Genomic DNA, 25,046 nt, shown 5'->3' on the forward strand with positions numbered 1-25,046 from the left:
ACAGCCATCAGCTCCTCACCCAGGCTGGCCAGACACCCCAGCAGGACCCCCCTCCCTGAAGGGGGTGTGGCCAGTGTGAAACGGCCCTCAGCCCCTCACCCTGGCTGGCCAGGCACTCCAGCGGGACCCCCACCCTGATCCGGGACACCCTTCAGGGCAAACCAGCCGGCCCCCACCCATGCACCAGGCCTCTATCCTAGATAATAAAGGGTAATATGCAAATTGACCCTAACAACAGAACGACTGGGAATCACTGGTCACTATGACACACTGACCACCAGGGGGCAGACGCTCAATGTAGGAGCTGCCCCCTGGTGGTCAGTGTGCTCCCACAGGGGGAGCTCTGCTCAGCCACAAGCCAGGCTGATGGCTGCCAGTGCAGCAGTGGTGGTGGGAGCCTCTCCCGCCTCCTCAGCAGCACTAAGGATGTCCGACTGCAGCTAGGCCTGCTCCCTGCTGGCAAGTGGACATCCCCTGAGGGCTCCCGGGCTGCCAGAGGGATGTCTGATTGCCAGCTTAGACCCAATCCCCCGGGGAGCGGGCCTAAGCCAGCCGGTAGTCATCCCCCGAGTGGTCCCAGACTGCAAGAGGGCTGAGGGACCCTCCCGAGTGCACAAATTTTTGTGCACCGGGCCTCTAGTATATACATAAAAGGCTAATAATGCAGTGTCCCCTCGGAGTTCAACTGGGAGACCTGAAGTTCGATCGCTTGCTATGACATGTGCTGACCACCAGGGGGCAACATGGAACATGGTGGGTGACTGGTGGCATCGGTGGGCAGCGAGGGAAGGTGGAGGCAGGGAGACAGGGGACCTGATGGTCCCTGATTGCCAGCTAGGCCTAGGGACCCTACCCAGTGCACGAGTTTCATGCACCGGGCCTCTAGTGTATCAATAATAGTTACTACATTGTCTTAAAAAGTAAAGAAACAAAAATTTATTTTTAATAATTACTTTTAAGTGGTCCAAGTTTCAGATACTTTATAGTGAATTTGCTTCAGAATGATAACTAGTAATATAGTACTTAATTAAATTTACTTACTGGCTTTTGAATTACATGTTTATTTCTCACTTAAACATTAATGTTTTAATCCCTCTTAAAGAATTAGTAATATATAAAAATGTTAAGCAGAATTCTGTCTTGAACATTTCTCTTTGAATACTTCTAATCTTTATTTCTGTTTAATCAGGCACAAAATAAATTCATTGTCCACTGTGTATTTCCAAGCAATCATTTGAGCCCTGCAATTTTAAGCACTATAAGTCATAATCATTGCCTGTGTCGGTTTAGTTATCATAACAATATTCTTCCAATAATTAGATTTTTATTTATTTTTTGACTAACTACAAAACACAGACTCAGGAAAAATCTTATGCATTTTAAGAGAGTTGTCACTGAACCATCAGGAAACAGAAAGCCACCCTGTCGGTACTTCACGCTCCCGTCCATCCGGCTATGTCCGTCCCCACTCCTGGTCTCTTAAGACATTGCGCTTGATTTTCCCTGTGATGGTCTTCGGGAGCTGTTCAACAAACTCCACCTAATCACCAAAACATCATGAGACACTGGATTCCATTGGACTTGTCCCAGCTGTCTGTACAAGGCCTGTGCTTTGAATTTGCGACTATATTAGGCCCAAGAGCACTCTGGTAGCTGAATCAGCTACTATCTTTAGGAACAATTTGCCACCATTTCCCCCCTCATATGGAATGGGACTGACTTAGTCCTATGAGGCTTCTTGCTAGTTACTCAATATTGCAGAGTTAATGAAAACTTCTGGTTTGTCAAGCATTTGTAATGTCCTAGTATAAAATATTTTAAAGCAAAACTCCTAGAGCAGTGGTTCTCAACCTTGGCTGCACATTAGAATCACCTGGGAATCTTTTTAAAATCCTGATTTCTGGGCCTCATCCTCCGGAAATTCTGTTTCTTAATAAATGTTGTGGCCTCACCCCATAACAAAGAAGCAGAATTTCCGGAGGATGAGGCCCAGAGATCAGAATTTTAAAAAGATTCCCAGGTGATTCTAATGTGCAGCCAAGGTTGAGAACCACTGTCCTAGAGCTTAACAAATTGAAATGCATATCTTCTGTATATGAGGAGAAAATAGGGGACACATGTAATCCTTTCAACCATAAAGATTTTAAAAAGTTAAAATTAAAAAGCTAATAAGATCTATATACCTACTAGCTTAGACCCTTGTTTGGTCACATACACTTAACTTATACTTGCCTTTCTCGGATATTTGTACGGTGCGGTTATTTTTTTCACATGCTCTTGAAGTTCACGAGTTAATTTCTCTGGGTCAGATGATTTGAAGGGCACAGATAAGACTACAAAAGCTTTCACTACCTGCAGGAGGAGAATGAATTGATATCACTAAGTGTTTTCAGACACATCCAGAGTTGGGAACCAATCAGGACACAGCACTCATGGTTCGCCAGCAGCAGCTGAGTGAGGAGTGCGGAGAAGCCAGATTCCCGAGTCTGAGCAAGCGTGGGCACAGCGAGGCTGGAGGTGTGACCCAGGGGAACGGCCTGTGAGCGTGAGCCAGGGCTCAGTAAAGCTGAAGGTTTCTTACTTCCGTGTCACACGTGTATTTGCATGGCAGTCTCACAGATGCCCTCTCACTCCATCAAACCTGCACCGCTAGGAGCACGAGTGGGACACATGGAGGCTCTGGAGAATGTGGTGTGAAAGGGGCTTGGGAGGGTGAGGGGGCTGGTGTTCGCTGGGAGAAGGAATCCCGGGGAAGACTGAGCTGCCTTTGGAAGGTCTTGCTTGCCTGCTATTTTTCGCTTCTCTTTGAATACTATTTAAGATCCACCAGTTAGGTGATTATGAGGGTTAGCAAGTATAGTTTAGTATAGTTTAAATTCTTAATTCCCACATTGACTCTAATTCGTGTTTACTTTTGAAGTTCAGCTGAAATCAGTTATGTGGAGAGGATGAGAAGATGGTGGCAGGAGAACAATATTTTGGAGAAAGGAACCCACTGAGTGTGGTACAGGGTATACGGGTATGGGACCCAGGGGCACTGCGAGGGCATTGCTATGTGAGGGTAGAGAAAGAGCTGTGGGAGGATACTGACAGGCAAAGTGATTTTGAAATGTTGCCCTACTGAGTGCAGGAAACGTCTGTGAGGAAGGGAATCTCCCTTCCATCCCATGCGCTTCCTCCTAGAGCTGAGCCACTGCAGTCACCCCCCAAGTTTCCTGTCATCGGGTCCTAGGGCGGCTTGTGGAGCTTGTTTGGCAACCTGGCCAACATCTCCTGTTTGCATTGTTTCTGTGAGAAAATACATTCGGAGGCCATGACAATGTGCACACAGTAGGAACCGCAGCCCTTGCTTGTGCAGTATCTGTGGCCCCCTTTTTGGTAACAGTGCCCTGACTTTCCTGAGGAGGGTTACCCTAACCTCTGGGGGCGTTGACTTTAACTCCTGCCTCCAATGACCAGCAACTGATCCAGGTCTAGCCAGTCCACATCACCATCCGGACCACTTTGGTGAGAGACGTGATCCAAGACAGGCACATGGACTCTGGGAATTGCTTGGGACTTGGCCGGGAAGCCGTCTCCTTCCCTGACGTGGTGAAGCTGTGCATATCTGGCTGCTGTTGAGTAGAAAGGCCCCCCTCCCCAAATGGAGGCACCATGAAGAGCAGCAGAGCCAGTAAATGGAGGGGCTAGGCTTTGCCAACTGCATGTGAACCATTGGGTGTGGCTGTACCTTAGGCCTCACTTGTGGTCAGCCAATAAATTCCTTTTTTTTTTTTTTAAAGTCAGTTTGAGTTGAATTTTTGTCACTTGCCACCAAAAGAATCCTAATACATCCCCTTTGGGACACAATTCACGTGGGATGTGGATGCCAGTGTACGTTTTTGCCACGTGTGTGCCTCATAAGACAATTACATGCTACTCTTGATTCACTCTTTGGAGGGGCCAAATGGACAGAACTTGGAAGTATGAAGTTGCTGCTTTCATTAGTGGCATTCACGCTACCTCTCCCCTGATGGGGTCTGGACTGCTGACCACGGCCGACTCCACAACTGCTGGGTGCTCAATCAGCGCGCTCTCCACTTCGAAGGGTCCGATGCGGTACCTGGAGGAAGAGAAGGCAGGTACAGCCTGTGCCACTGAGTCAAAGGCTCCCCTGATGAGGGGCTACTCTGGCTGTGGCCAATGTACCAACCCGGAGGATATGATGACGTCATCAGCTCTGCCAACAAACCAGAAGTACCCGTCGCTGTCCATCACGCCTCTGTCTCCAGTGACATAAAAATTCCCTCTTATCGTGGCGGCGGTTTTCCCTGGATTGTCCTAGGAATCAAAGAAGACCGGGGGGGGGGGGGGGGGGGTAGGTTAATTCGGTCAGAACAGAAAAAGGGGCCTGGCGCCATGAAGTGACTAATACACTGCACATCCTAATTCTAAAAGAAGCGAATTTTTAAAAAAATATATTTTATTGATTTTTTACAGAGAGGAAGGGAGAGGGATAGAGAGTTAGAAACATCAATCAGCCGCCTCCTGCACACATGCCCTTGACCGGAATCGAACCTGGGACCCTTCAGTCCACAGGCCGACGCTCTATCCACTGAGCCAAACCGGTTAGGGCAAAGAAGCGAATTTTTAAGAAGGTAGTTTATAGTATAGAACACAGAAGGCCCGAGAGTATAACAAGTAAATCTCTCACCGCTAGGGCCCTCGCCCCCCACCCCCGCAGCCACCGCACCGGTTTCTAGCCTCGCACTTTAATATTCACAAACTCCGAGGAGACAGAAACTATTCCCCCCTTCACAGCTGAGTAGACTTGGAGGCTGGGACTTGCCCAAGGTTCCATGCCAACATGGTGGTAAACCTGGGCCCCAGTCTGTCTGCATCCCTAGCCAGCTCTTCTATTCAAGCAGAGCAGCTCTCATTCTCCTACCACATATTCTGAGAAGAAAGAGAAGGGCCGGGTATGCTTCAGTGCAAGGGCAATGTCTCCTTCCTGGCCAGTTGGCAGGATGTTGCCATTTTCATCTATAATCTAAAATGAAAGAAGCAGTTTAGGTTCTTTAAGTTTTTTTTTTCACAAAGTGAAAATGGGTTAGGAATCGTTATATAATGGTCAGTGGAAAACGACAGGAAACATTCTTTTTGAACCAGTCGGTGTCACCCACCTGGACATCATAGGGCAGGACTCCCTTCCCCATCGAGCCCGGTTTAATTTCCTGTCCTTTCAGATTGGCACAAATGATGCCCTGTAGGGAACACATTCTATATAAATAGGCAAAGATTCATTTTCAGCAGCTGTTTATATTACGACAGTGCAACCGGGACTCGGTTTTTACCAGCTCTCCCAGTATGCAAGCACCAGTTCTCCCCGTATGCAAGCACCAGCTCTCCCAGTATGCAAGCACCAGCTCTCCCCGTATGCAAGCACCAGTTCTCCCAGTATGCAAGCACCAGCTCTCCCAGTATGCAAGCACCGGCTCTCCCAGTATGCAAGCACCAGCTCTCCCAGTATGCAAGCTCATATTCTAAAGTACTTTAGACTGGTGGTTCTCAAACTTGAGTGTTTGTCAGAATCACCTGAGGTTTGTTAAAACACAGGTTCTGGGCCCATCCCAGAGTTTCTAACTCAGTAGGTCTGGGGAGGGGATTCTGAGAATTTGTGTTTCTACCTAATTCCCACATGCCGCTGGCACTGCAGGTTGGAGGCCCACAGGTGACGACCACTCCTTTAGGCTGAGGTACCTGACAGGCACCTTGGATGAACTCCTCACTGGGGCTCTCTGGGTCCTTCCCAGTGTGATGGGAAGATGAGTTGCGGAGCCCTGGCGGGTAGCTCACTTGGAGAGCATCCTCCCGATATGCCAAGGTTGTGGGTTTGATCCCCGGTCAGGGCACATACAAGAATCAACCAATGAATGCACAACTAAATGGAACAACAGGTGCATGTTTCCCTCTCTCAAAATCAATCAATAAATAACAACAACAATAATAATAAAGAAAGATGAGCTGCACAATTCTGAAACTCTGCAACCCCTCGCCCTCTGAAACTTCTGAGTGGGAGGAGACAGGAAGCCTATAAGGGACCATCACAATTCCCCTCGCCAGCCCTGACCGGGTAATTCAGAAGTTTTGGTAACTACTGGCAGGGGAAGGAGCGCCCTAAGGACTTCAAGCATGACGGGGACACCCCAGGGGCACAGCTGCGCCCCCTGCACGCACCACTTCCGTCTGTCCGTAGCCCTCGTGCAGGTCCAGCCCCGTCTGCCTCTTCCACTGCTCCCGCACCTCTGCGTTGAGGGGCTCCCCTCCCGTCAAGCAGTGCCGCAGCTTCAGGAATTTGTATCTTGAGGGACAAAGAGCTGCGTGAGGTGGGGGCGCTGAGTGGCTTTCATCACAAGATAACTAGGACGCCCTAGCCACAAGCAAACAGGCTGGGGAGCACGCCTCCGAGCGGCGACTGGAGGAGCCTTTGCTGAGCTCCTCGGTCCTGCCACACGCTGTTCCAGGCATGCTAACGACGAGCAGTTTCCTGGCCGAGCATGCACCTTAGCAGGCGAGGAAGGAGGGGCGAGGCAGGAGGAAATGCTGATGCTGCCGGTAACCCTGGCTGTGAGCCTGACAAGTGACGGGCGGCAGCTCGCAGTGGCTGAGCGCTGGCTGGCTGAAGGGCTTCAGGAGCGTCTCCTAACCCGAGCCCCTTCCGCAGGGGAGGAAACTGAGGCTGAGCGGAGGGCAGGAGCTTCCCACGCGCCGCCGGGAGGGCGGAGCGGCTGCTCTCCGTGAGACACTGGCCGGTGCCCCCAGCTGCTGGCACTGCGGCCTCCCCACAGCCAGAGGGGCTGTCCGTCCTCGGTGGGTGGCGGCCGGGAGCGCATCAGGGTCACCGTGGGCCTGAGGGCGCACTGTTCGTAAGTGGCACCGCCGCGCCTTTCTACCGTGGAGCCGGAGCTTCTAACCGCAGGACCCGTGGGATCCGGAGCAGCCGTGCTCTGACCCGGGGGGTTCCCACGGCCGAGGCTGTGCAGCCGCGAGTGGCCTCCCCACGGCCCTGAGCAGCGGCAGCGGCTCCGGAAACGGGACCGGGACCGGGACCGGTTCCGAGGCTGCCTCTGAGGCCACACGGGAGCTGACGCTGACTCTGCCCCGCTCGGCCTCTCACAGCCTCTCGCCTCTGGCGTCCACACCTCGGGGAGCAGAGGCCGGGCGAGCCTGCGCCGCTTAAATCGTTTCTCTCGTCCTTTCTCTCCTCCGGACGGACGTTGCAACTCCACTGGGCGTTCAGGTGATCTGGGCAAATTGAGTAGAATCTTCGAATCATAAGACTTCACAGGCTTCCCGTGCAGGCGGCATGGATGTAGTGACGGCTGTTTCTTGGGGGTGGGAGGTGTGGGAGGTCTGGAACTGCAGGACTGGGTGTCCCTGGGAAATGTTCAATGGCCCCTAGAGGCTAACCCTGTTATTCTTAAACTGGGGGACATTTCGTCCCTCCCCCTTCCCCGAGATTTTACCAGGGATGGGAAACGTCCGGCCCTCGGGCCGTAGAGGCTTTAGAAATCAGTTGGTCTCGGCCCCGCCGAGGTGTTAGGGGTGCGTTATTAAATGGACTACACACGGCAGCTTGTCTTTAAGCTGATAATTTTGCGTGGCCTGTGAACGATGCTATAAACACCCACATGGCCCCTGGCAGAGACCAACCCCTCTCCCCCCGCGTTAGTCACTGTTTGGAGACCCCTTTCATGGCCACGCTGGCAGAGAGGGAGTCTGCTGGCACCCAGTCGGTGGAGGCCAGGGATGCTGCTCAGCCTCCGCACGCACAGGAGAGGCGGAGAGGCGGTCTTGCTCCCATTATAGCTTTGCTTGTAGCTCAGATTCCTGCCCACGTACCTCTTAAGGTCTTTCTGCACGAGCATCCGGTACACAGTGGGCGCGCAGCACAAGGTGGTGATGGGGTAAGTGGTGAGCGTCTGGACAAGAGACACAGGTGTCAGACACGGCTAATTAAAGGCCTCGTCCGGAGCCGACGTCTACAGCCCCAAATTCTCTGTGTCCGTCTCATAGGAATAACAAAGCAAATGTTTATTAGTTCTCACTAGTGACTGTACGTCTGTTGGGAATTTTCAATTATTGGAAGGAATATGTATATGTTACAGTAATAGACATGCACAATCAAATTCAACAAAAAGTGAGCTGTTGAATTTGAGAACCACCCCAAACTGGTTTATTCTACTTTGGGGCCGCAAATGACCTCTTGCGGGGGAACTTTGAAGTGCTGACCCCTGGACAGCACCGCCCCGGATCTGTAAGCGAACCTTCCAGCACTGCTTCTGGGAAGGACTGCAGCCCTGTGGAGTGGGTGGGTGAAATGCATGAGCAAGGCGTCTTTCAGGCCTTTGATTAGCTGTTTCAGACTTGCAGGGCTCATTATGCCTCGAGCTCCTTAAATCAAAGGCATCTCAAATCTGCAGAAATACGAATGTTTTGAGGTCCTCTTTCTAGACAGGGCCCACTCTGTCCCAGGATCGACAGTCTGTCCGCATTGGATGTAAGCGTCTGAGAGCACGCCCTCCAGATGGGTGTCTAGGCCACTGGGTGTCATGGACCAAGTATGACTCTCAGTGTAAGCAAGCATTTCTACTGTGTTGCTTGCTTCCTGGATTCCAGCTGTTCTCAGGAAGTGGAGTGTCTCTAACTAAGAATAGTGTAAATCCATGAACACTTTCATAGCACTTAAAATGCACACATTGTATTTGTAAAATAAGAATGTTCTTTTTTTTAGAGAGAGAGAGAGTGGATGGGAGGGTGAGAGACAGAGAAACATCAATATGAGAGAGACACATGGATTGGTTGCCTCCTGCACGCACCCTGACTGGAGCTAGGATCTAGCCTGCAACTGAGGTAGGTGCCCTTGACCAGAACTGAACCCGGAACCCTTCAGTCCAAGGGCTGACACTCTAACAACTGAGTAAACATGCTAGGGCAAGAATGTACTTGTTTTAATATTTTATGTAATATTATGTTAAATAAGATTAATTGCATAACATTAATATATCAATTAATATTAACAATTAATACATTGTTAATAGATCTTACATAATATTATATTAAGCATAATATATTAAAGGTGCCTTTAAACAAAAAATTTTAAGTATAAAATATTTAATATTTTATAAAAATATATTTATTTTAGCCCTGGCAAGTGTGGCTCAGTTGGTTGGAGCGTTGTCCCATGTCCCAAAGGTTCATGGGTTTGATTCCGGGTCAGGGCACATGTATCTCAGTGCTTTTTTAATCTATGAATTTCTTTTAAAGTTTTAGTTTTTGGGTTTGATCCCCAGTAGGGGTGTTTTTGGGAAGCAACCAATCAATGTTTCTCACATCAATGTTTCTTTCTCTCCTCCCTTCTTCTCTCTCTAAAATCAATAAAAACATATTAGGTGAGGATTACACACACACACACATTTTACAAATGCAGGTTTGAAACTGCAGAGTTAACTTGTCTACCGCAGGACACTTTGTCCACCTGCTGTGAGATTCCAGTTCTACGTTCCCGACATTCCTGTTAAGACGGCCAGCCATCTCGTCAGGCCACCTAGCGAAACAGCAGGGTGAGGCGAGCCCTCCTGCCCACACAGGTGTGGTGTTCATTTAATGATATGTATTTCGTTAAACCTAACTGGTGTTTCATGGTGGAAAATAATTGGCCTGAGTCCCATTTTTCTAAAGGTTAAAGGCGGGGCCTCTGCTCTGCAACCTGGCTGCGCGGAGGGGCTGCTGGCTGCAGGCCACGGGGTCCTGAGTTAGCAGGGTCTCTCCTGGGGAGCAACAGGGGCTGCTCTGGCAGAAGGCAACCCCACCCCAGCCTCCCCCACACAGGGCTCTGGATTTGTCAGTCATGGCCTTCGTTTCACTAATCAGAAGCCACAGATTTGTTTAGACTTGAGACTTTTAATTTGTTATCTAGAGTCAGGTTCTTCAGCAGCCACGGATGTAGCGACAATAGCAAATCCTGAACAATTTGAAGCACAAGAGTGGGTTTTATGTCTAAGAGTGTGGTGGGTGTTCCCTCTCCACTCTGGTGAAATACATCAAAAGCCCCCAAGAGTCTGTCTTACAAAGGAGTGACTGTCCAGCCAGTGTGGCGCAGTGGGTTGGAGCACCAAGAGTGGCAAGTTCTATTTCCAGTCAGGACACTTACCCAGGTCGCAGGTTTAATTTTGATCTCTGGTCAGGGCATGTGCAGGAGGCAACTGATCCATGTTTCTCTCCCCCACTCCCCTCTCTTCTGGGGATTCATTTCTCTCTCTCTCTCTCTCTCTCTTTGAGGGAAGACAAAGGAGAGCTGTAGCTAGAAGTTACGACTTACCTCTAGGAAGGTATCAGTGTCAAACTGGGCCATCTGATGCACAAAGACACAGGCTCCCTGCAGCCAGGGAGAGAACACGCTGCCAATGGCGGCCTTGATCCAGCCAGTGTCGGACATGTTCCATATGGTGTCCGAGGACTCCAGGTCCAGCCAGTACCTAAATGACACCGGGAAGCAAGACCGAACAGAACAGCCAGGGAAGCAAACAGACTGGTGCCTTTGAGGACTGGCAGGAACCTCAATGACTACAAAGAAGGGTCAAAAGAAGCCCCAAGGAAGATGATGCTTCTACCTCCCACTTTTGTTAGAAGACTGCTCCGAATCCTAGGTGGTCTGAGAGTGGAGTGGGAGGCAGGGCTTGGCATCATTTTCTGAGTTTGTCCATTGATGCAACAAATATTTACTGAGCAAACACTATATGCCGGGCACTCTGCTACGGGCAGTGAGCAAGACTGGCCAGATCTCTGCTCTTGTTTTAGGGGCGAGACGGTGAATAAGCACAAGATGAGTTAGTGTGCAAACAGAGATGTGCTGTGAGGAAAGTGAACGGGGTGGGGGACCGTGTGGGGACACCTAGGAAGGCCTTTCTGGGCGCGTCAATGTACCTGGCGGAGAGGAGGAGCCAGACGGAGTCTCCCGTGGGGACTGAGCCGGGCGGGTTCCTGAGCTCCTGCCTGACGAGCGGCCGCTCACGGAGCTCAGGTTGGCAGGGGCCCCGAGAGCTGTTTTGTACATGTTACATGGAGGTCTCCACGCAAGCAGGGGTGTCAGCGAGCCCGTTAGAGATGCGCGTCAACAGCCCAGGGCCGGCTGGCAGAGACAGCGGTTCCTCCTACCTTCCACAGAGAGTGTACCCAATGCCCAGGCTGCTGTGGGAGTGCTGGGCCATCTTGGGCGAGCCCGAGGTCCCGCTGGTGAAGTAGATGGCCGCCGGCTCCCGGCTGCCCGTCTCCACACGGCTGTGCTCTGCAGAAGCGCATCTGTAAGGCATGGACCAGATGTGGCTGACGACAGCAACCCGGCTCAGCTCTGGCATCCTTTTGCTCCTACTTTTGCCCTCTTGGTCCTGAAAACAGTTAATAGGGCAGAACCCTATCCAAAGCCTCCCGAGAGGGGCTGTGCAGACCAGTGCTGAGGGTAACAGCTACCTCTCTCTAAGCTCCACCGCCCCATAGGCCAAAGGCATGGCCAAGGTCACTTTCAATTTAAAAAAAAAAAAAGAGCGAGATGCCAGCTGGCCTGGCTCAGTGGCTGAGTGTCGACCTATGAACCAGGAGGTCACGGTTCAATTCCCAGTCAGGGCACAGGGAATTGTTATTAGCATTTCAGGAGTTTTTATGATTTAAAGGAAGATCTTTGGTATTAGAATACAAGTTTTTAATAGTTTTTATTTAATATCTTCAATAGCGCTGACAGACACAGTTAATTGCTTACCAGAGAGATCCCATCCTCCTTGCATTGGTGAAACTGATTGTGTCAGGGCTGTGGCAGCCATGTGCTTCCGTGGGGACCGGGGGTCGGGAGGGGTGGGGCTGAGTCTGGTTAGCCTAAGCAGAACATGGTGTAGGGATGGGCACAAGACGCAGTCCGGGCCAGAGAGACTCAGGCTTTAGGGGGACCGTTTCCTTGTTCTAGAAAGAGCCAGGAGGAAGGGCTGCTGCCCCCACCCCCACCCCGTCTTGTTCTCTGGCCTTTGGGTCTGGGACTACCCAGCCATGGTGGGGTCGCCCCGGGGTTGGCAGACACCCAGGTGGCCTGGTGGGAAGACGAGTGCACTGGACCCTTGTCAATCATCAAACCACTCAGCCCACTCTCACCACAGCCCCACCGCGTGAGAAGGCGGCGTTGTTCACGCGCTTTGCTTGCTCTCCCATTGCTAAGCCAAGCGCCCTCTAACTGAGCCGCTGTCCGGTGGCTGCTCTGCAGCCCCGCGCAGGCCTCCGCCTGGTCCTCCCTGCAGGCGGGGCTGGCTCGGTCCCAGGACAAGCGCTGTGCAGGCGGGGCTGGCGCCAGGCCCAGGCCTCGCTCACGGCTTCACGTTCACCTTCACTGGGGGGAGCAGGCATCACTCAGAACGCCCAGCCCCGCAGGTGCCCACTGCCTGTGGAGCCTGCGCGGACACCAGCCCAGCGTCCTGAGCAGAGGGGGTCGCTCTTTGACACTGAGTTTTGTTCCTCAGTAGATAACCGATAAAATGCTTCCAAGCCCGTGAGACTCTTGAATCGTAGTTTCAATTTCCTGGCTGAAGGGAACAGGGCTGAGGACACCATTTTAATTCATCTTGACGAGCGAATAAGACAGCCATGGAGACCGCAAACAGTGAGGACTGACTATATGGCCACCCGCTATACTGTCCAATGTGGTTTCATAAAACATGAAAGTGGTTTTCTTGCTAACTTGCCTCTTCCCCCAAAAAGTAAGAAACAGAACGGAACACAACCTCATCCACTGCGTCGGCTCCTTTCGGTCTCTGGAAAGAACGGGCTCAGAGGGTGCAGCGGCGCACGGCGTCCGGTCCTGTGAACACAACCACCTCCTGTTCCGGATGCTTCTCAAGCCACTTAAAGACACTTGGAGAGAAGGCTTTTCATTCTTTTCACTAAAAGAAGTGCTATTACAGTCTGTGAGTGACAGGCGATTTCCCAGCAGGACTCCAAGGTGTGCCTCCCTTTCTCGGAGGCTTGAGTCATAGCCTTCCGGATCCTTCAGAGCCGATTAAATGCCGACGACGTCCAGAGTTGCACCTTTATCTCCTCGGGTCTGACTCACACCTCCACTTGCTGGGTATCTGGATGGTCACAGGCCATCTCAGCCTGCCCCACTCTACACTCTCTCTCCCCCGACGGGAGCCACCCTGCAGTCACCCCCGTTAACCAGCAGGTCAGCTGGGCGCCTGCCTTCATCCTCCAGGTCCAACCAACCTCCAGGTCCTGCTGGGCTTTCGCGCCTCTTCCCTCCGTCCCATTCACCAGTCAGACGCTCCTCGTCTGCCCCCACTGAGGCTCCAGGACGGTCTCTCTGACTCCAGTTTGGTCCGCAATTCCTCCTTCCACACGGCTGCTGGAGAACGTCATCTAGACCAGGCCGACCTGACACGTCCCTTCCAAAAACTCGTCAGCGGCCTCCCTTGTTTGTAGGGTGAAGGTCAAGACTGAGCAGGTGAGGTCCTAGGAGGACCAGCCCCTGCCTCGCGGGGGGCCACGCTCCGTGCCCCAGCCACCCATGCTCTGCACACCCGAGGGCGTTCAGCGTCCACCCTGCTGTGCGCTTCCTCTGCCGGGAGCTGTTCCAGTCCCCAAGACAGAATCCAGGGATCCGGACCCGCAGCCAGGGCCCCGGCTCCCAGGAGGGGAAAGGAGAAACTCGGTCTGGCCCATGATTTGACCTTTTCCACATCCTGTTGTAAATATCCTGGCAGGTGTTCACGACTTCTGTCCCTGGGAGGCAGAAGGAGGGGAGCTCCTTCACAGGAGATTGACCCTCATGACGAGAAATTAGCCAGCTCTTGCTGGGTGTGGATTTCTGAACCACTGGCCTGTGTCGGCAAGGCCGGCTCTCCGTTCCGTGGCTCTCAGAGAAAGTCTGTGGCCCTTTTGGAGCGTGACACGCCAAAGTCGTTCATTCAAGTGGGTATTCCCTTTGTCCTGGCAAACACCCCCAGTGTGAAGTTTCCCACGCTAACTTTGCTTGAGTTCAAAGACATTTTTCTTCTGTCAGCTTTGCGGCCCATTTAAGGTTCCCGGGGCCTAGTGCACGCTGCAGGCTGTTGAAGACGGGGTCCCTGGCGTGGGGGTGCGGGGTGCCAGGGTCTGCGTGCAGCTGGGGCTGCCTCAGAGGAAAACAGGAGAACTCCGAGCTGCATGTAGTCTGTGACTAGTCCTTTCACATGTTTCTTTTTTACACCCGTGCGATGCACAGAAGCACACGGTCCTGATTTGTAAACAGGTGCACACACGTGTGTCGGGGAGCATGTTACAGACACGTTCCCAAGGGGGTGTGCAGCAGGCCTCTGAAGCCGCGGCCAGGGCCTGGGCGCGAGGACCTCGATGTGAAGACGGCAGGAGGTGACGGTAACTACTGGCCCGCGCCTGGCTCCTGCCCTGCACGCGCTTTGCCACCCTCCGCTTCCACACCCCGAGGGAGGCCCCACCCCCTGCTTTCCGGAGAGACACAGGCTCAGCAATGTCACCTGACGAGCCACAGCGACAGCTTATACTAGTAAAACACACAACAGCATCCCTGGCATGGCCCTGGGGAGAGGGTTTGGGGATGGCCAATCGGACTTGGTTTATATTCACTAGTCGGGTAAAACTTCATTCCCACAAAGGAAACTGCTGTTACTCAACGGGGTTTCATGCCTTTTCCTATAAATTTCTACAGAATGATTTTTTTCAACATGAGCCATCTAACAGCTGTTTGAAGGGTCAGACCACCCATTAGCATTTCACGCCCCTTTTTGCAGTTTAGGAACCACTTTCTCACACGAGCGATGTCCTCAGCCCCCTGAGATGCTGTGCAGGGCATCACCCCATTTCACATGTGAAGGAGTGAAGGGAGTGACCGGTTCTGGTCATTCCTTCGGTAAACACTGTTCAAGCGCCAGCTTAAGTGGGGAACGGGGGCAGAGTGACCAACAACAGCCTCTGCCCTCGTGGGCTCAGTTGGGGGCAGGAGTCGGCGAGCTGTGTCTGCAGAGGCCAGACGTAACGTCTCAGGCTTTGTGCGCCTTAAGGTCCCTGTTGCATCTGCTCAACTTGGCTCTGGTAAGACATGGACAATGTGTAGACAATGCGTGTGGCTGTGTTCCAATAAAACTTTATTTACAAGAGCAGGTGTCCTGCCAGAATTGGCCCATGGTCCCTAATTTGCCCATCTCTGCGGTACAGGAGAAAACCAGTAAACGGGGAAAGTGATGGGGCACCATATTCAGGGAGCGTTGAGGGCCGTGAAGAGAACAGCACCCATGTTCGGGAGTGGCGTGGACTCCTGCCTGGATGGGCGCCAGGGACGGCTCATGGAGGGGATGACATTCGAGCTGAAATCTGACAGGAAGGACTGGGAAGAGCATCCAGGCAGGAGAGACAGCCGGGCAAAGGCCCTGAGGTAGGGCGTGGTTGAGGAATAAAAGGGAGGCCAGAGGCCTCAGGCAGGGAGAGTATGGGCAGTGTGGGCCGCGAGGGAGGCAAGGGCCACCGTGCGGGGCACTCACCACAGGCCGAGGGGGGGCACAGGGAAAGGACACAGAGCTGCACCCCTCCCTTTCGTCCTTAGGACCTTCCAGCGGGCGATTCTCTTCTGGGAAGGATCCCAGATCAACGCACAGTATTGCTGAGTCCTCGGAGCAAGGAGACTCCGAGAGCGGGGGCGGGGAATACTCACTGAAATAACTCCTGGAAGCTGAGCCACCCCGGCCGGCTGCGCGGAGACACCAGGAGCTTGGTCTTCAAGTCAGGACATTCGGACACGATGGACTCCACTGCTGGGGCCACCTCCTCACTGGCCACCAGGCCCTTGGCCTTGGAGGCCCGCAGCCGGTAGAGGATGTCCTTGGCGGTCAGCTGCGTGGTGCCCGGCATGAAGACAAGCCCTGGGAAGGAGAGACCCCCGCTGAGCGGGACTGTGGTCCCCTGGGTGAGACTGTGGCCGCCTGCCCTCCCCAGGGTCCCCGCAGGACCCTGACGCTGGGGGGTGAGGGATCCTAGAGCCCTGCTCAGAGGCCGGCAGGCCCTGGGCCTGGGGAGCTGTCCTTCGCCTTCCTGCCTTTGTGACCTGGAGCATGTTGCTGGGTCTCTCGGTGCCTTCCTTTCCTGATCGGTAAAATGGGGGAAGTAATGGTGTCTGGCATAAGGAGGCATCACAACAGTGGGCCATTGCTGTGTGCCATTTTCATCAGGATCAGGTCACACGTACATCGCGCTGGGGCTTCTAACACACTCTCACGGGCACTTTGAACCAGCGGTCCCCAAAGTGAGTTTGCAAGATAATCCACAGGGGATGAGAAAAGAATTTAAAATTTTAAAAAAATTATTGAAATATTAGAATTCTTTTTACCTCACTTTTGTACATATTTTAGAACATGAATGTTATATTACAGTATAAATAGCTGTATCCAGATGTGGGGTGTGTGCTGCCTGAAGCCACCGCCTACAGCACTGTCAGGAGCGTGCACAAGGGCTCGGGAGGCCCATGTGCCTTGAGCGCTAGCAGGGCTGACGCTAGGCGCCGATGGTTCTGTTGAGATTGCGGTGGCTTGAAGCAATCTCCTGACCTGAAAGCCTCCCAGTAAATGTCTACTGGACCTTACTGACCTTACTGACCTTGAGATGCTCTGTCTGCTACGTGCCTGCCGTGCTTTACTGACGGCAAGATGTGTGCCTAACACTGAACAAAAGCGGACAAGGCCAGGGCTCAGTGTGTCTGGCCTAGAGAGAGGTTTCTACCCGGCCCCAATGCCTTCTATTTTCATATTTTTGTCTAGCATTTCCATTTGTGCGTCGGCCCCTCCCGCAGATCCTGAACCCCGCCATGCAGGTCGGGGCAGTGTGTCCCAAATATTTTTATTGGTAAATTGCGTAGCCAGAAAAGCCTGGAGACCACAGCTGCGTGGGTCGCAGTGGCTGCCAGTGGTGGCCTATGAGGTGGGCTGGTGAGCGGCAGAGTCGGCCCTCATGCACTGCTCAGGCTGAGCTCACCCCAGGCCTCACGCCGTCCTAGACTCTGGCCGGAGGTGGCCGCTCCTATGAGCGGAGAAGGGGGGAGGAGGTGAAAGGCGGTTTGTTCTGTCTGAAGTGAGTCAACGGGAAGGAAGCAGCGTGTGTGGGAAGAGCCACTCTCATTGACTGAGCACTTATTATGTGCTTGGTGTCTCACTTAAAATCAGTCCCACTGACGACAGGGCCACTGGCTGCGGGCCACACAGTCAGTCAGTGGCAGCACCAGGATTCGAGGTTTGTATCTGAGACTCCCAAGGCTTGTACCCGACCCGAGACTTATTTCCTGGTGAGTACCAGCTAAATAGGAGGAGGTAGAGTTGAATTCCTAAGATAAGAAGGAGACTTTATTTAAAGAATAAATTTTAAAAGCTCTTACATCTCATCTCCTCTTGAGAAAACAGGTAAATATGTGAAGAGGAAGTAAGAAAACACCTTAGAGCCTGGCTGGTATGGCTCAGTGGTTGAGCGTTGACCTATGAACCAGGAGGTCCCGGGTTCGATTCCTGGGCAGGGCACATGCCCGGGTTACAGGCTTGATCCCCAGTAGGGGGCGTCCAGGAGGCAGGGGATCAATGATTCTCTGTCATCATTGATGTTTCTCTCTCTCTCTCCCTCTCCCTTCCACTCTGATCAATAAAAAAAATATATTTAAAAACCCCAGAAAGCACCTTAGAGCAGCGGTCTCCAACCTTTCGGACCTCACGGACCACCAGTGGTCTGTGGACCACCGGTTGGTAACCGCTGCCTTAGAGGATCTCAGATTGTTCACTCAATACAAAAACATAAGATTATTTATTTTGCAAACCACTTGATCTGATCAGCTCAGAAACTGTTAACACTCTCAGGGGCATTGTGACGGCGACGGGTTCCACGGGGCAGAGGGAGTGCTGCTCTGGCCGATCGCAGACCGAACACACGTTATAGCAACAGGAAAACATGTTGCCACGGGGTGTGTGCAAGCATCTCCATCTTCACGCAGAAGATGTAATAACTTTGTTAGAAAACAATCAGCTGCTTGCTTAACATTTAATGAACTGAATGTTTTTGACTATTCAGTTTGTGGGTTGACTTTTAATCTTCACAATTCACAAATTGCATAAATCATGTTAAGTAATGCTAAACACATTCTTATGACATAAATAAACCACCTTTAACTCCTCCAACCCACAACTGGTTTCACATTTGCAAGTTCCTTTTTATAGTGAATGTGGAATTAATTTTATATATTGCTGTTTTGATTTAACATGAGCAGTTAGAGCATTTTTTTAAACACCAAGATGACGTCCTTATAATTTCTCTTGAATGACATCCATCAAGTTGAGGCACTGTAATTTCAATTAGCAATGAACATCTCCACGAAACCTTAGTCTCAGGTCAGTTATAATTTATTTGATCATCTTTATGTAGCTGTTTCTAATTTTTTCTATTTTTGACCCCATTGAAACAAACATCTGTGTGTTCTCTACAGAACTATATTCCTTCTTATTGTTCATTGATTTATAACATGTAGGCCATGTTCTAGAGCAGGAATTGGCAAGCTTTTTCTGTAAGGGGCCGGGTAGTAGATGTTTTAGGCTTTGTGGCCATATGAAGCATCTCTGTCTCAATGGGCAATTCTGCTGCTGTAGAACGCAAAGGGCCACCGACACTGTGTAAACGAATGAGCATGGCTGCGTTCCATTTAACTGTAAAACTTTATTTACAAAAATAGATGGCCAGCCCTAGCTGGTGTGACTCAGTGGATAGAGCGTCGGCCCTCAGAATGAAGGGTCCCCGGTTCTATTCTGGTCAAGGGCTCATCAATGATTCTCTCTCATCATTGATGTTTCTATTTCTTTCTCCCTTTCCCTTCCTCTCTGAAATCAATAAAAATATATTTAAAAACAAAAAACAAAACAAAAATAGATGGCGAGCTCATAGGCCATGGTTTTGCTACCTCTGTCCTAGAGGAGAAAAGAGCCCTGTGGAGTTGGGGTGCAGTGTGAGGGACTCCCTGGGAGAAACGTGCCATTGAGTGCATTCACCTTCTTGTCTGGAAAGAGGCAGAGGTTTTCCAGCTGGGTCCACGGTCATATTCCCACAAGCCCTGGCCTTCTAGAATGCCTTCGCCTCCTTTTGTATTTTCACATCAGGGAGAATTCAGATACCAGAGACCCGAATTTCTGGGTCACCCGGGCAAACACTTCACAGTCCAGCCCTGCGAAGAGGCGTCGGCACGCACACTGGCTTTGGGAGAGCTTTGTGTTTCATCTCAATGGCATCGCTTTCTAGCTGTGTGGCTTTGGGCAAACTTCGTAACCTCTCTGAACCTCAGTTTCCTCTCTTGCAAAACAACAATGTCATAATTACCAAAGATAGTTCATTATTGTTGTTATTATTAAGGCAGTTTATTGTTATTATTAAGGCAGTTTTATTATTATTATTACACCATGGTTGCCCTTAGTTTCAGCTCTGGTTTTGCTGTCCTTGTAAGCATTGCTTCAGTCAGAACTAACTATTCAGAAAAACCTCACCTTCCAGTCTTGCTCTGTTCTGTCTGGTTTACAAAAGTTAAATATGGACACTGACCTGTTCGCATACAAGCCACGTTGACCAGCCACCACTCCGGGACTCGGGGCAGAATGACCGCCACTCGGTCGCCTCTCGCAAGGCCGCAAGGCTGGGTGAGCACGTTGGCGGCCTTTCGGGACAGGATGCCCAGCTCCCCGAAGCTCCACTTCACCTCGCCCCCTTTGCCATTCACCCACCACAGGGCGGGGCTGGCCGGTCTCTCTCCTGTCTGGCCACAGGCACATGAGAGAGAGGAGAAGGCTTAGGACCGGTCACCAAGTAGAGGGACATCCACTGTCATGTGCCCTCGCACCTGTGCTGGGGGTCAGGGAACAGCCAGCTTGTCTTTGGGGGACCCTCTCCTACTGAATACAGTCTTGGTGCTTGCCCTTCCCTGGCCACTGGCTGGGCATGTGACCCCTCAGGCCGATGAGTCTCTGGGACCATCAGCTCTGGGTGCGGTGCGTCCTCAGGGCGTCCTGGCTTCTGTCCTCACGGGATGGACACTCCAGCTTCTAGCCCAGTTTTCCAAGCTCCCCGCTAGCCCTGCAATAAAGCTCTTCCTGCTGATGTGAAACTCTGTTCCATCTAAATAACCCCCATGGGTTCCCCAAGCAAGTGGCCTCTGCGTATACCCTTAGGGCGGAGGCTTCGAGGTGACAGAGGGGCTGAGGGTCATGCTGGGCAGAGGCGGCAGGTGACTGATTCTGGAGGAACCATCTCAAAAGGTTTCACAGAGTGAGTCCTCTGTGCTGCCACCTCTGCTTCAGGCAGTGCCTCCGAGGTCATCGCCCTCCCTCCCAGGAATGCTATTTACCTCCCCGCCCGCCCTCCGGGGAGCCGACGCAGCCCCCTTCTCCCACAGCCCCCCCTCTCTGTTCCCGCAGCCCCCTCTCTCTGTTCCCGCAGCCCCCTCTCTCTGTTCCCGCAGCCCCCCTCTCTGTTCCCGAAGCCCCCTCTCTCTGTTCCCGCCCCCCTCTCTCTCTGTTCCCGCAGCCCCCTCTCTCTGTTCCCTTACCCCCCTCTCTCTATTCCCTTACCCCCTCTCTCTCTGTTCCCACACCCCCCCTCTCTCTGTTCCCGCCCCCCTCTCTCTCTGTTCCCGCAGCCCCCCTCTCTGTTTCCACACCCCCCTCTCTCTGTTCCCGCCCCCCTCTCTCTCTGTTCCCGCAGCCCCCCTCTCTGTTTCCACACCCCCCTCTCTCTGTTCCCGCACCCCCTCTCTCTTTGTTCCTGCCCCCCTCTCTCTGTTCCTGCCCCCCCTCTGTTCCCGCCCCCCCCCTCTGTTCCCGCACCCCCCCTCTCTGTTCCCACACCCCCTCTCTCTGTTCCTACACCCCGTCTCTCTCTCTGTTCCCACCCCCCCTCTGTTCCCGCAGCCCTCCCTCTGTTCCCTCAGCCCCCTCTCTCTGTTCTCGCAGCCCTGCGCTCCTCCCCCCCTGGACCGCGGTGCTGCCTGTGTCACAGATGCGCTGGCCCTCCCTGCAGACCGAGCTCTGTGAGGTTGGGCTGGGTCAGGTACCTTTGGGACGGATGACCTTGGATAAGTTGCTTAACTTCTACAAGGTCAAGTTCCTTATCTGCAACCTCCAGGGGTGATGGAATTGGATGAAATAATATAGGTCAGTATTTCCCAACCTTTAGTCATCTGAGTATCACTGGTGTTTGCGGGGCTGTCCGCCCCTGTGCTGTTGTTCTTGCAGACTCACTTTTACTTGGACACAGTTCCTTAAAAGGGAAAGGTGTGCTCACCAGCGGAATGGGAATAGTACCACTTGCTAAAGAGAGTTTACTGAAAAGTAAGTGTATTGAAAACAAATGTGCCTTTAAACGTTATCTAGAGACTATCAACTGCTACCTGCTCTCTCTGTACAAGAGAGGGTAGCAAGCGAGGTGCTAAAGCCTGAAGGATGGCCCCAGCCGGTGTGGCTCAGTGGATGGGGTGTCAGCCTGCCGACCTAAGGGTCCGGCTGCCATTCCAGTCAAGGGCATGTACCTGGGTGGCAGGCTCCTCCCTGGCCCGGGCCCTCGTCAGGGCGCGTGCAGGAGGCAACCCATCGATGTGTTTGCTCTCACATCCACGTTTCTCTCTGTCTTTCCCTCTCCCTTCTACTCTCCCTAAAATCAATGGGAAAAATACCCTTGGGCGAGGAGTAAACAAACAAAAACACATAAGAGACTGAAAGGAGACTGACTGGCCGCTGGGGAGGGGACTGAGCGTTAGTCAGCACCTGGGCACGGGGCTCCCACAGCCGCCTGGGCGGCACAGGTTGCCCTGCCAGCTGGTGAGCACCCCCTCCCCTCCCTGAGTGCGCCCGGTGCCGGGGAGGCAGGGCAGGGCCAGCCGCGGCTACTGAGCCGCTGTGGGATTTGTTCTCAACCCGAGTCTCTCCTAATCCCTCCAGCGCAGACCAGTCCTCAGACCAGAGCCCAGCTGACGGGTACGCGGCGAGCAGCCGGCACAGGTGAGGGGCAGGGAGCTGCTGCGCGGGGCCTGGAGGAAAATGAAGGAAAAGAGGGACGGAGCCGCCCAGGAGGCCGCGGAGAAAGGCAGCGTCGCTGAGCTCAGTCTCCCCTGGGAGAGCAGCGCTGTCTCCGCAGGGGAGCCCAGGGGAGCCCAGGGGACCAGAGGCCCGAATTAAAGGGGCAAGTGGGCCCAGACTGAGGGGAGGGATGTCAGCACCCGCGAAACCACCATCTCATACCTGCTCCTTCTGGGACCACTGGTCCAGCACATCCCCAGCAAAGTTAAAACTCTCGGGCAATGGCCTCTCGCCGCGGTTTATGGCTTCAAAGTCAGCAAGGGCCAGGGGCGCCAGGAGCCGGTGACCCGCGTGCAGGCGCCGGACCGGCGGGGCGAGCCAGAGGCGCCCGAGCAGCCAGCAGCCAGCAGTGATGCGCATGGTGCCCGGAGGGACTGTGGCTGCACAGGGGGCAGTACCACCACCTGCGGGGAGACACGGGGTGGGGGCCGGAGGGGGGGGGCGGAGTGTCAGCCTCTCCCCACGCTCCTGGTGAAACTGCGAAGTGGACTGTGGGCCCCTGGGAGGGTGCACACCCAGAACCCCTCCTCTTCAGAGCAGCAGGAGCCAGCCACCGCCAGCCCCCCACCTGCTGCCAGCCCCCCCACTGCCAGCCTCCCCCACCGCCAGCCCCCCACCTGCTGCCAGCCCCCCCCACTGCCAGCCTCCCCCACCGCCAGCCCCCCACCTGCTGCCAGCCCCCCCACTGCCAGCCTCCCCCACCGCCAGTCCCCCACCTGCTGCCAGCCCCCCCACTGCCAGTCCCCCACCGCCAGCCCCCCCCACTGCCAGCCTCCCCCACTGCCAGCCTCCCCCACCGCCAGCCCCCCACCTGCTGCCAGCCCCCCCACCGCCAGCCCCCCACCTGCTGCCAGCCCCCCCACCTGCTGCCAGCCTCCCACCTGCTGCCAACCTCCCCCACCACCAGCCCCCCACCTGCTGCCAGCCTCCTCCACTGCCAGCCCCCCACCTGCTGCCAGCCCCCCCACCGCCAGCCCCCCACCTGCTGCCAGCCCCCCCACCGCCAGCCCCCCACCTGCTGCCAGCCCCCCCACCGCCAGCCCCCCACCTGCTGCCAGCCCCCCCACCACCAGCCCCCCACCTGCTGCCAGCCCCCCCACCGCCAGCCCCCCACCTGCTGCCAGCCCCCCCACCACCAGCCCCCCACCTGCTGCCAGCCCCCCCACCGCCAGCCCCCCACCTGCTGCCAGCCCCCCCACCTGCTGCCAGCCTCCCACCTGCTGCCAACCTCCCCCACCACCAGCCCCCCACCTGCTGCCAACCTCCCCCCCTGCCCCGCCTCTTGCCACTAGGCTCTCCCTCTTCATTTTGTCTGTGACCAGATTAGCCTTAAAAAAAAATCCCGTCCTGGCCAGGTGGCTCTGTTGGTTGGAGCATCATCATGTACACCAAAAGGTTGCAGGTTCGATTCCTGCACATACCTAGGTTGCGTGTTGGGGCATGTATGAGAGGCAACCAATCAACCTCTCTCTCTCTCTCTCAAGTCAATAAAAACATAGCATCAGGTGAAGATAAAATATCCTGCAGCTGTAGGATTGTCGAGCGCCTGTCCTCAGTCTCTGCCTTCTCCCCAACCAAACACTAGACAGACATTTGCTGCCTGGATCGACATTCAAGGCCTCCATCTGTCTGCCTTGTACTCTTCTCGAACTCCTCTACTTGAACTTCCTCTTCTAGTAAAAGCAGCCCATTCGCTTTTCATAAAACCTGTGTCTCCCTGAGACTCAGCCTGCCATTCTCCTTGCCTTTGGCGGCCCTACTTCCTCCCCCATTCAGTCCTCCTTCATAGCTGGTTAGGGACCTCCACTTAGTCCTGGCTCAGCCCCTCTCTGGCTGGGGCTTTGGAAGAATTACTTGCGCCTCCTGCACCTCAATTTTCTCATCTGTGAAGTGGGGAAATATACCTCTCTCCCAGGGTTACTTGAGGATGTAACAAGATAATGCGTAGCATGGAGAAGACACCTTCCAGCGTAACCCATGCTGCTGTCAGGGGTATTTTCCTCAGTGCCAGTCATGGAGAGCCTGGCAGTGAGTCAGGAGGCCTGGACTTTACTCCCAACGCTTCAAAGCCTGCCTTGGGGCATGGGCCAGGTCACCGCCTCACTGGGCTGCAAACTGTCATCTAGCTTCTTTTGTCCTAATTCTGTGATTACTTCTTCCTTTGAGTTTCCATACATGCTCCGATACTTCTACGTGACAGTTGCCTGTCTTGAATTATTGATTGTTGTTGTTACCACACGTGTCGTCTCTCACCTCTGAGGGTGGTGTGGGTGGAGGCGAGGCACTGCTCTCAGCCGCGGCCTGACAGTCCCCGCCAGGGGAACAGCCATGTTTATTAAGTGCTGATGTGGACCAGCGCTTGGCATTCACATTAGGACAAGCTTGTGAGGCCAGGGCTATCAGCATCCCCCTTTTACAGAGGGGGAGACTGAGGCCCAGGTAGACTTAAGTAGCCTGCCCCTGGTCATCTGTCTCATGATGCAGAGGCAATGGTTGACCCCATGTGGTCTTGCCCGCTCACCCTCTCTGCTGTCAGCCTCCTCTGTGCTGCCTCCTTCAATAGAGGTCGCCTGTTGGTGCAGCTCCCTCAGCCTCCCCCACAGGCCTCTCTGCTGCCTCGTGGAGTGGAAGACCTGCCTGCGGGTGTGAGGATGCCCGAGCCTCAGACAGAACCTGCGCACAGCAGGATGGGCAAGTCCCCATTGTTGCCCAGAATGACATCTGGGAAGGGAGAGGCCCATTCGGTGCAAACGCAAATTTACTGTGGCCTGGAAAGACTCTGTTACATAAGATACACAGGAGAGGGACACGCCTCACCTGGCGATTTCCATGGGAGTAAAGGCGAGCCTAAAGGAGAGGGGCAGAGAGGGCCTTGCCTGG

The 25,046-nt window shown here is 53.6% G+C and overlaps 1 protein-coding gene across 1 annotated transcript; it reads right to left on the bottom strand.

Annotated features, from left to right (window-relative positions):
• Positions 1–1,336: 1,336 nt before the first annotated feature.
• LOC139009573 (acyl-coenzyme A synthetase ACSM4, mitochondrial-like) lies at positions 1,337–24,343 on the bottom strand. Its single transcript, XM_070413831.1, has 14 exons — positions 24,271–24,343; positions 22,329–22,570; positions 19,642–19,852; positions 15,740–15,947; positions 11,197–11,340; positions 10,361–10,517; positions 7,882–7,961; positions 6,217–6,340; positions 5,163–5,243; positions 4,928–5,029; positions 4,193–4,320; positions 4,003–4,102; positions 2,233–2,352; positions 1,337–1,540 (listed from the first exon to the last, which is right to left on the bottom strand). The coding sequence occupies exons 1-14, from the start codon at positions 24,341–24,343 to the stop codon at positions 1,454–1,456; spliced, it is 1,857 nt and encodes a 618-aa protein (XP_070269932.1). The 3' UTR covers positions 1,337–1,453.
• Positions 24,344–25,046: the final 703 nt, after the last annotated feature.

Source organism: Myotis yumanensis, unplaced genomic scaffold (genome assembly GCF_028538775.1).
Source record: "Myotis yumanensis isolate MYYU_CA2020_CCGP unplaced genomic scaffold, mMyoYum1.0.hap1 SCAF_4, whole genome shotgun sequence".
Taxonomy (NCBI): Eukaryota; Metazoa; Chordata; class Mammalia; order Chiroptera; family Vespertilionidae; genus Myotis; species Myotis yumanensis.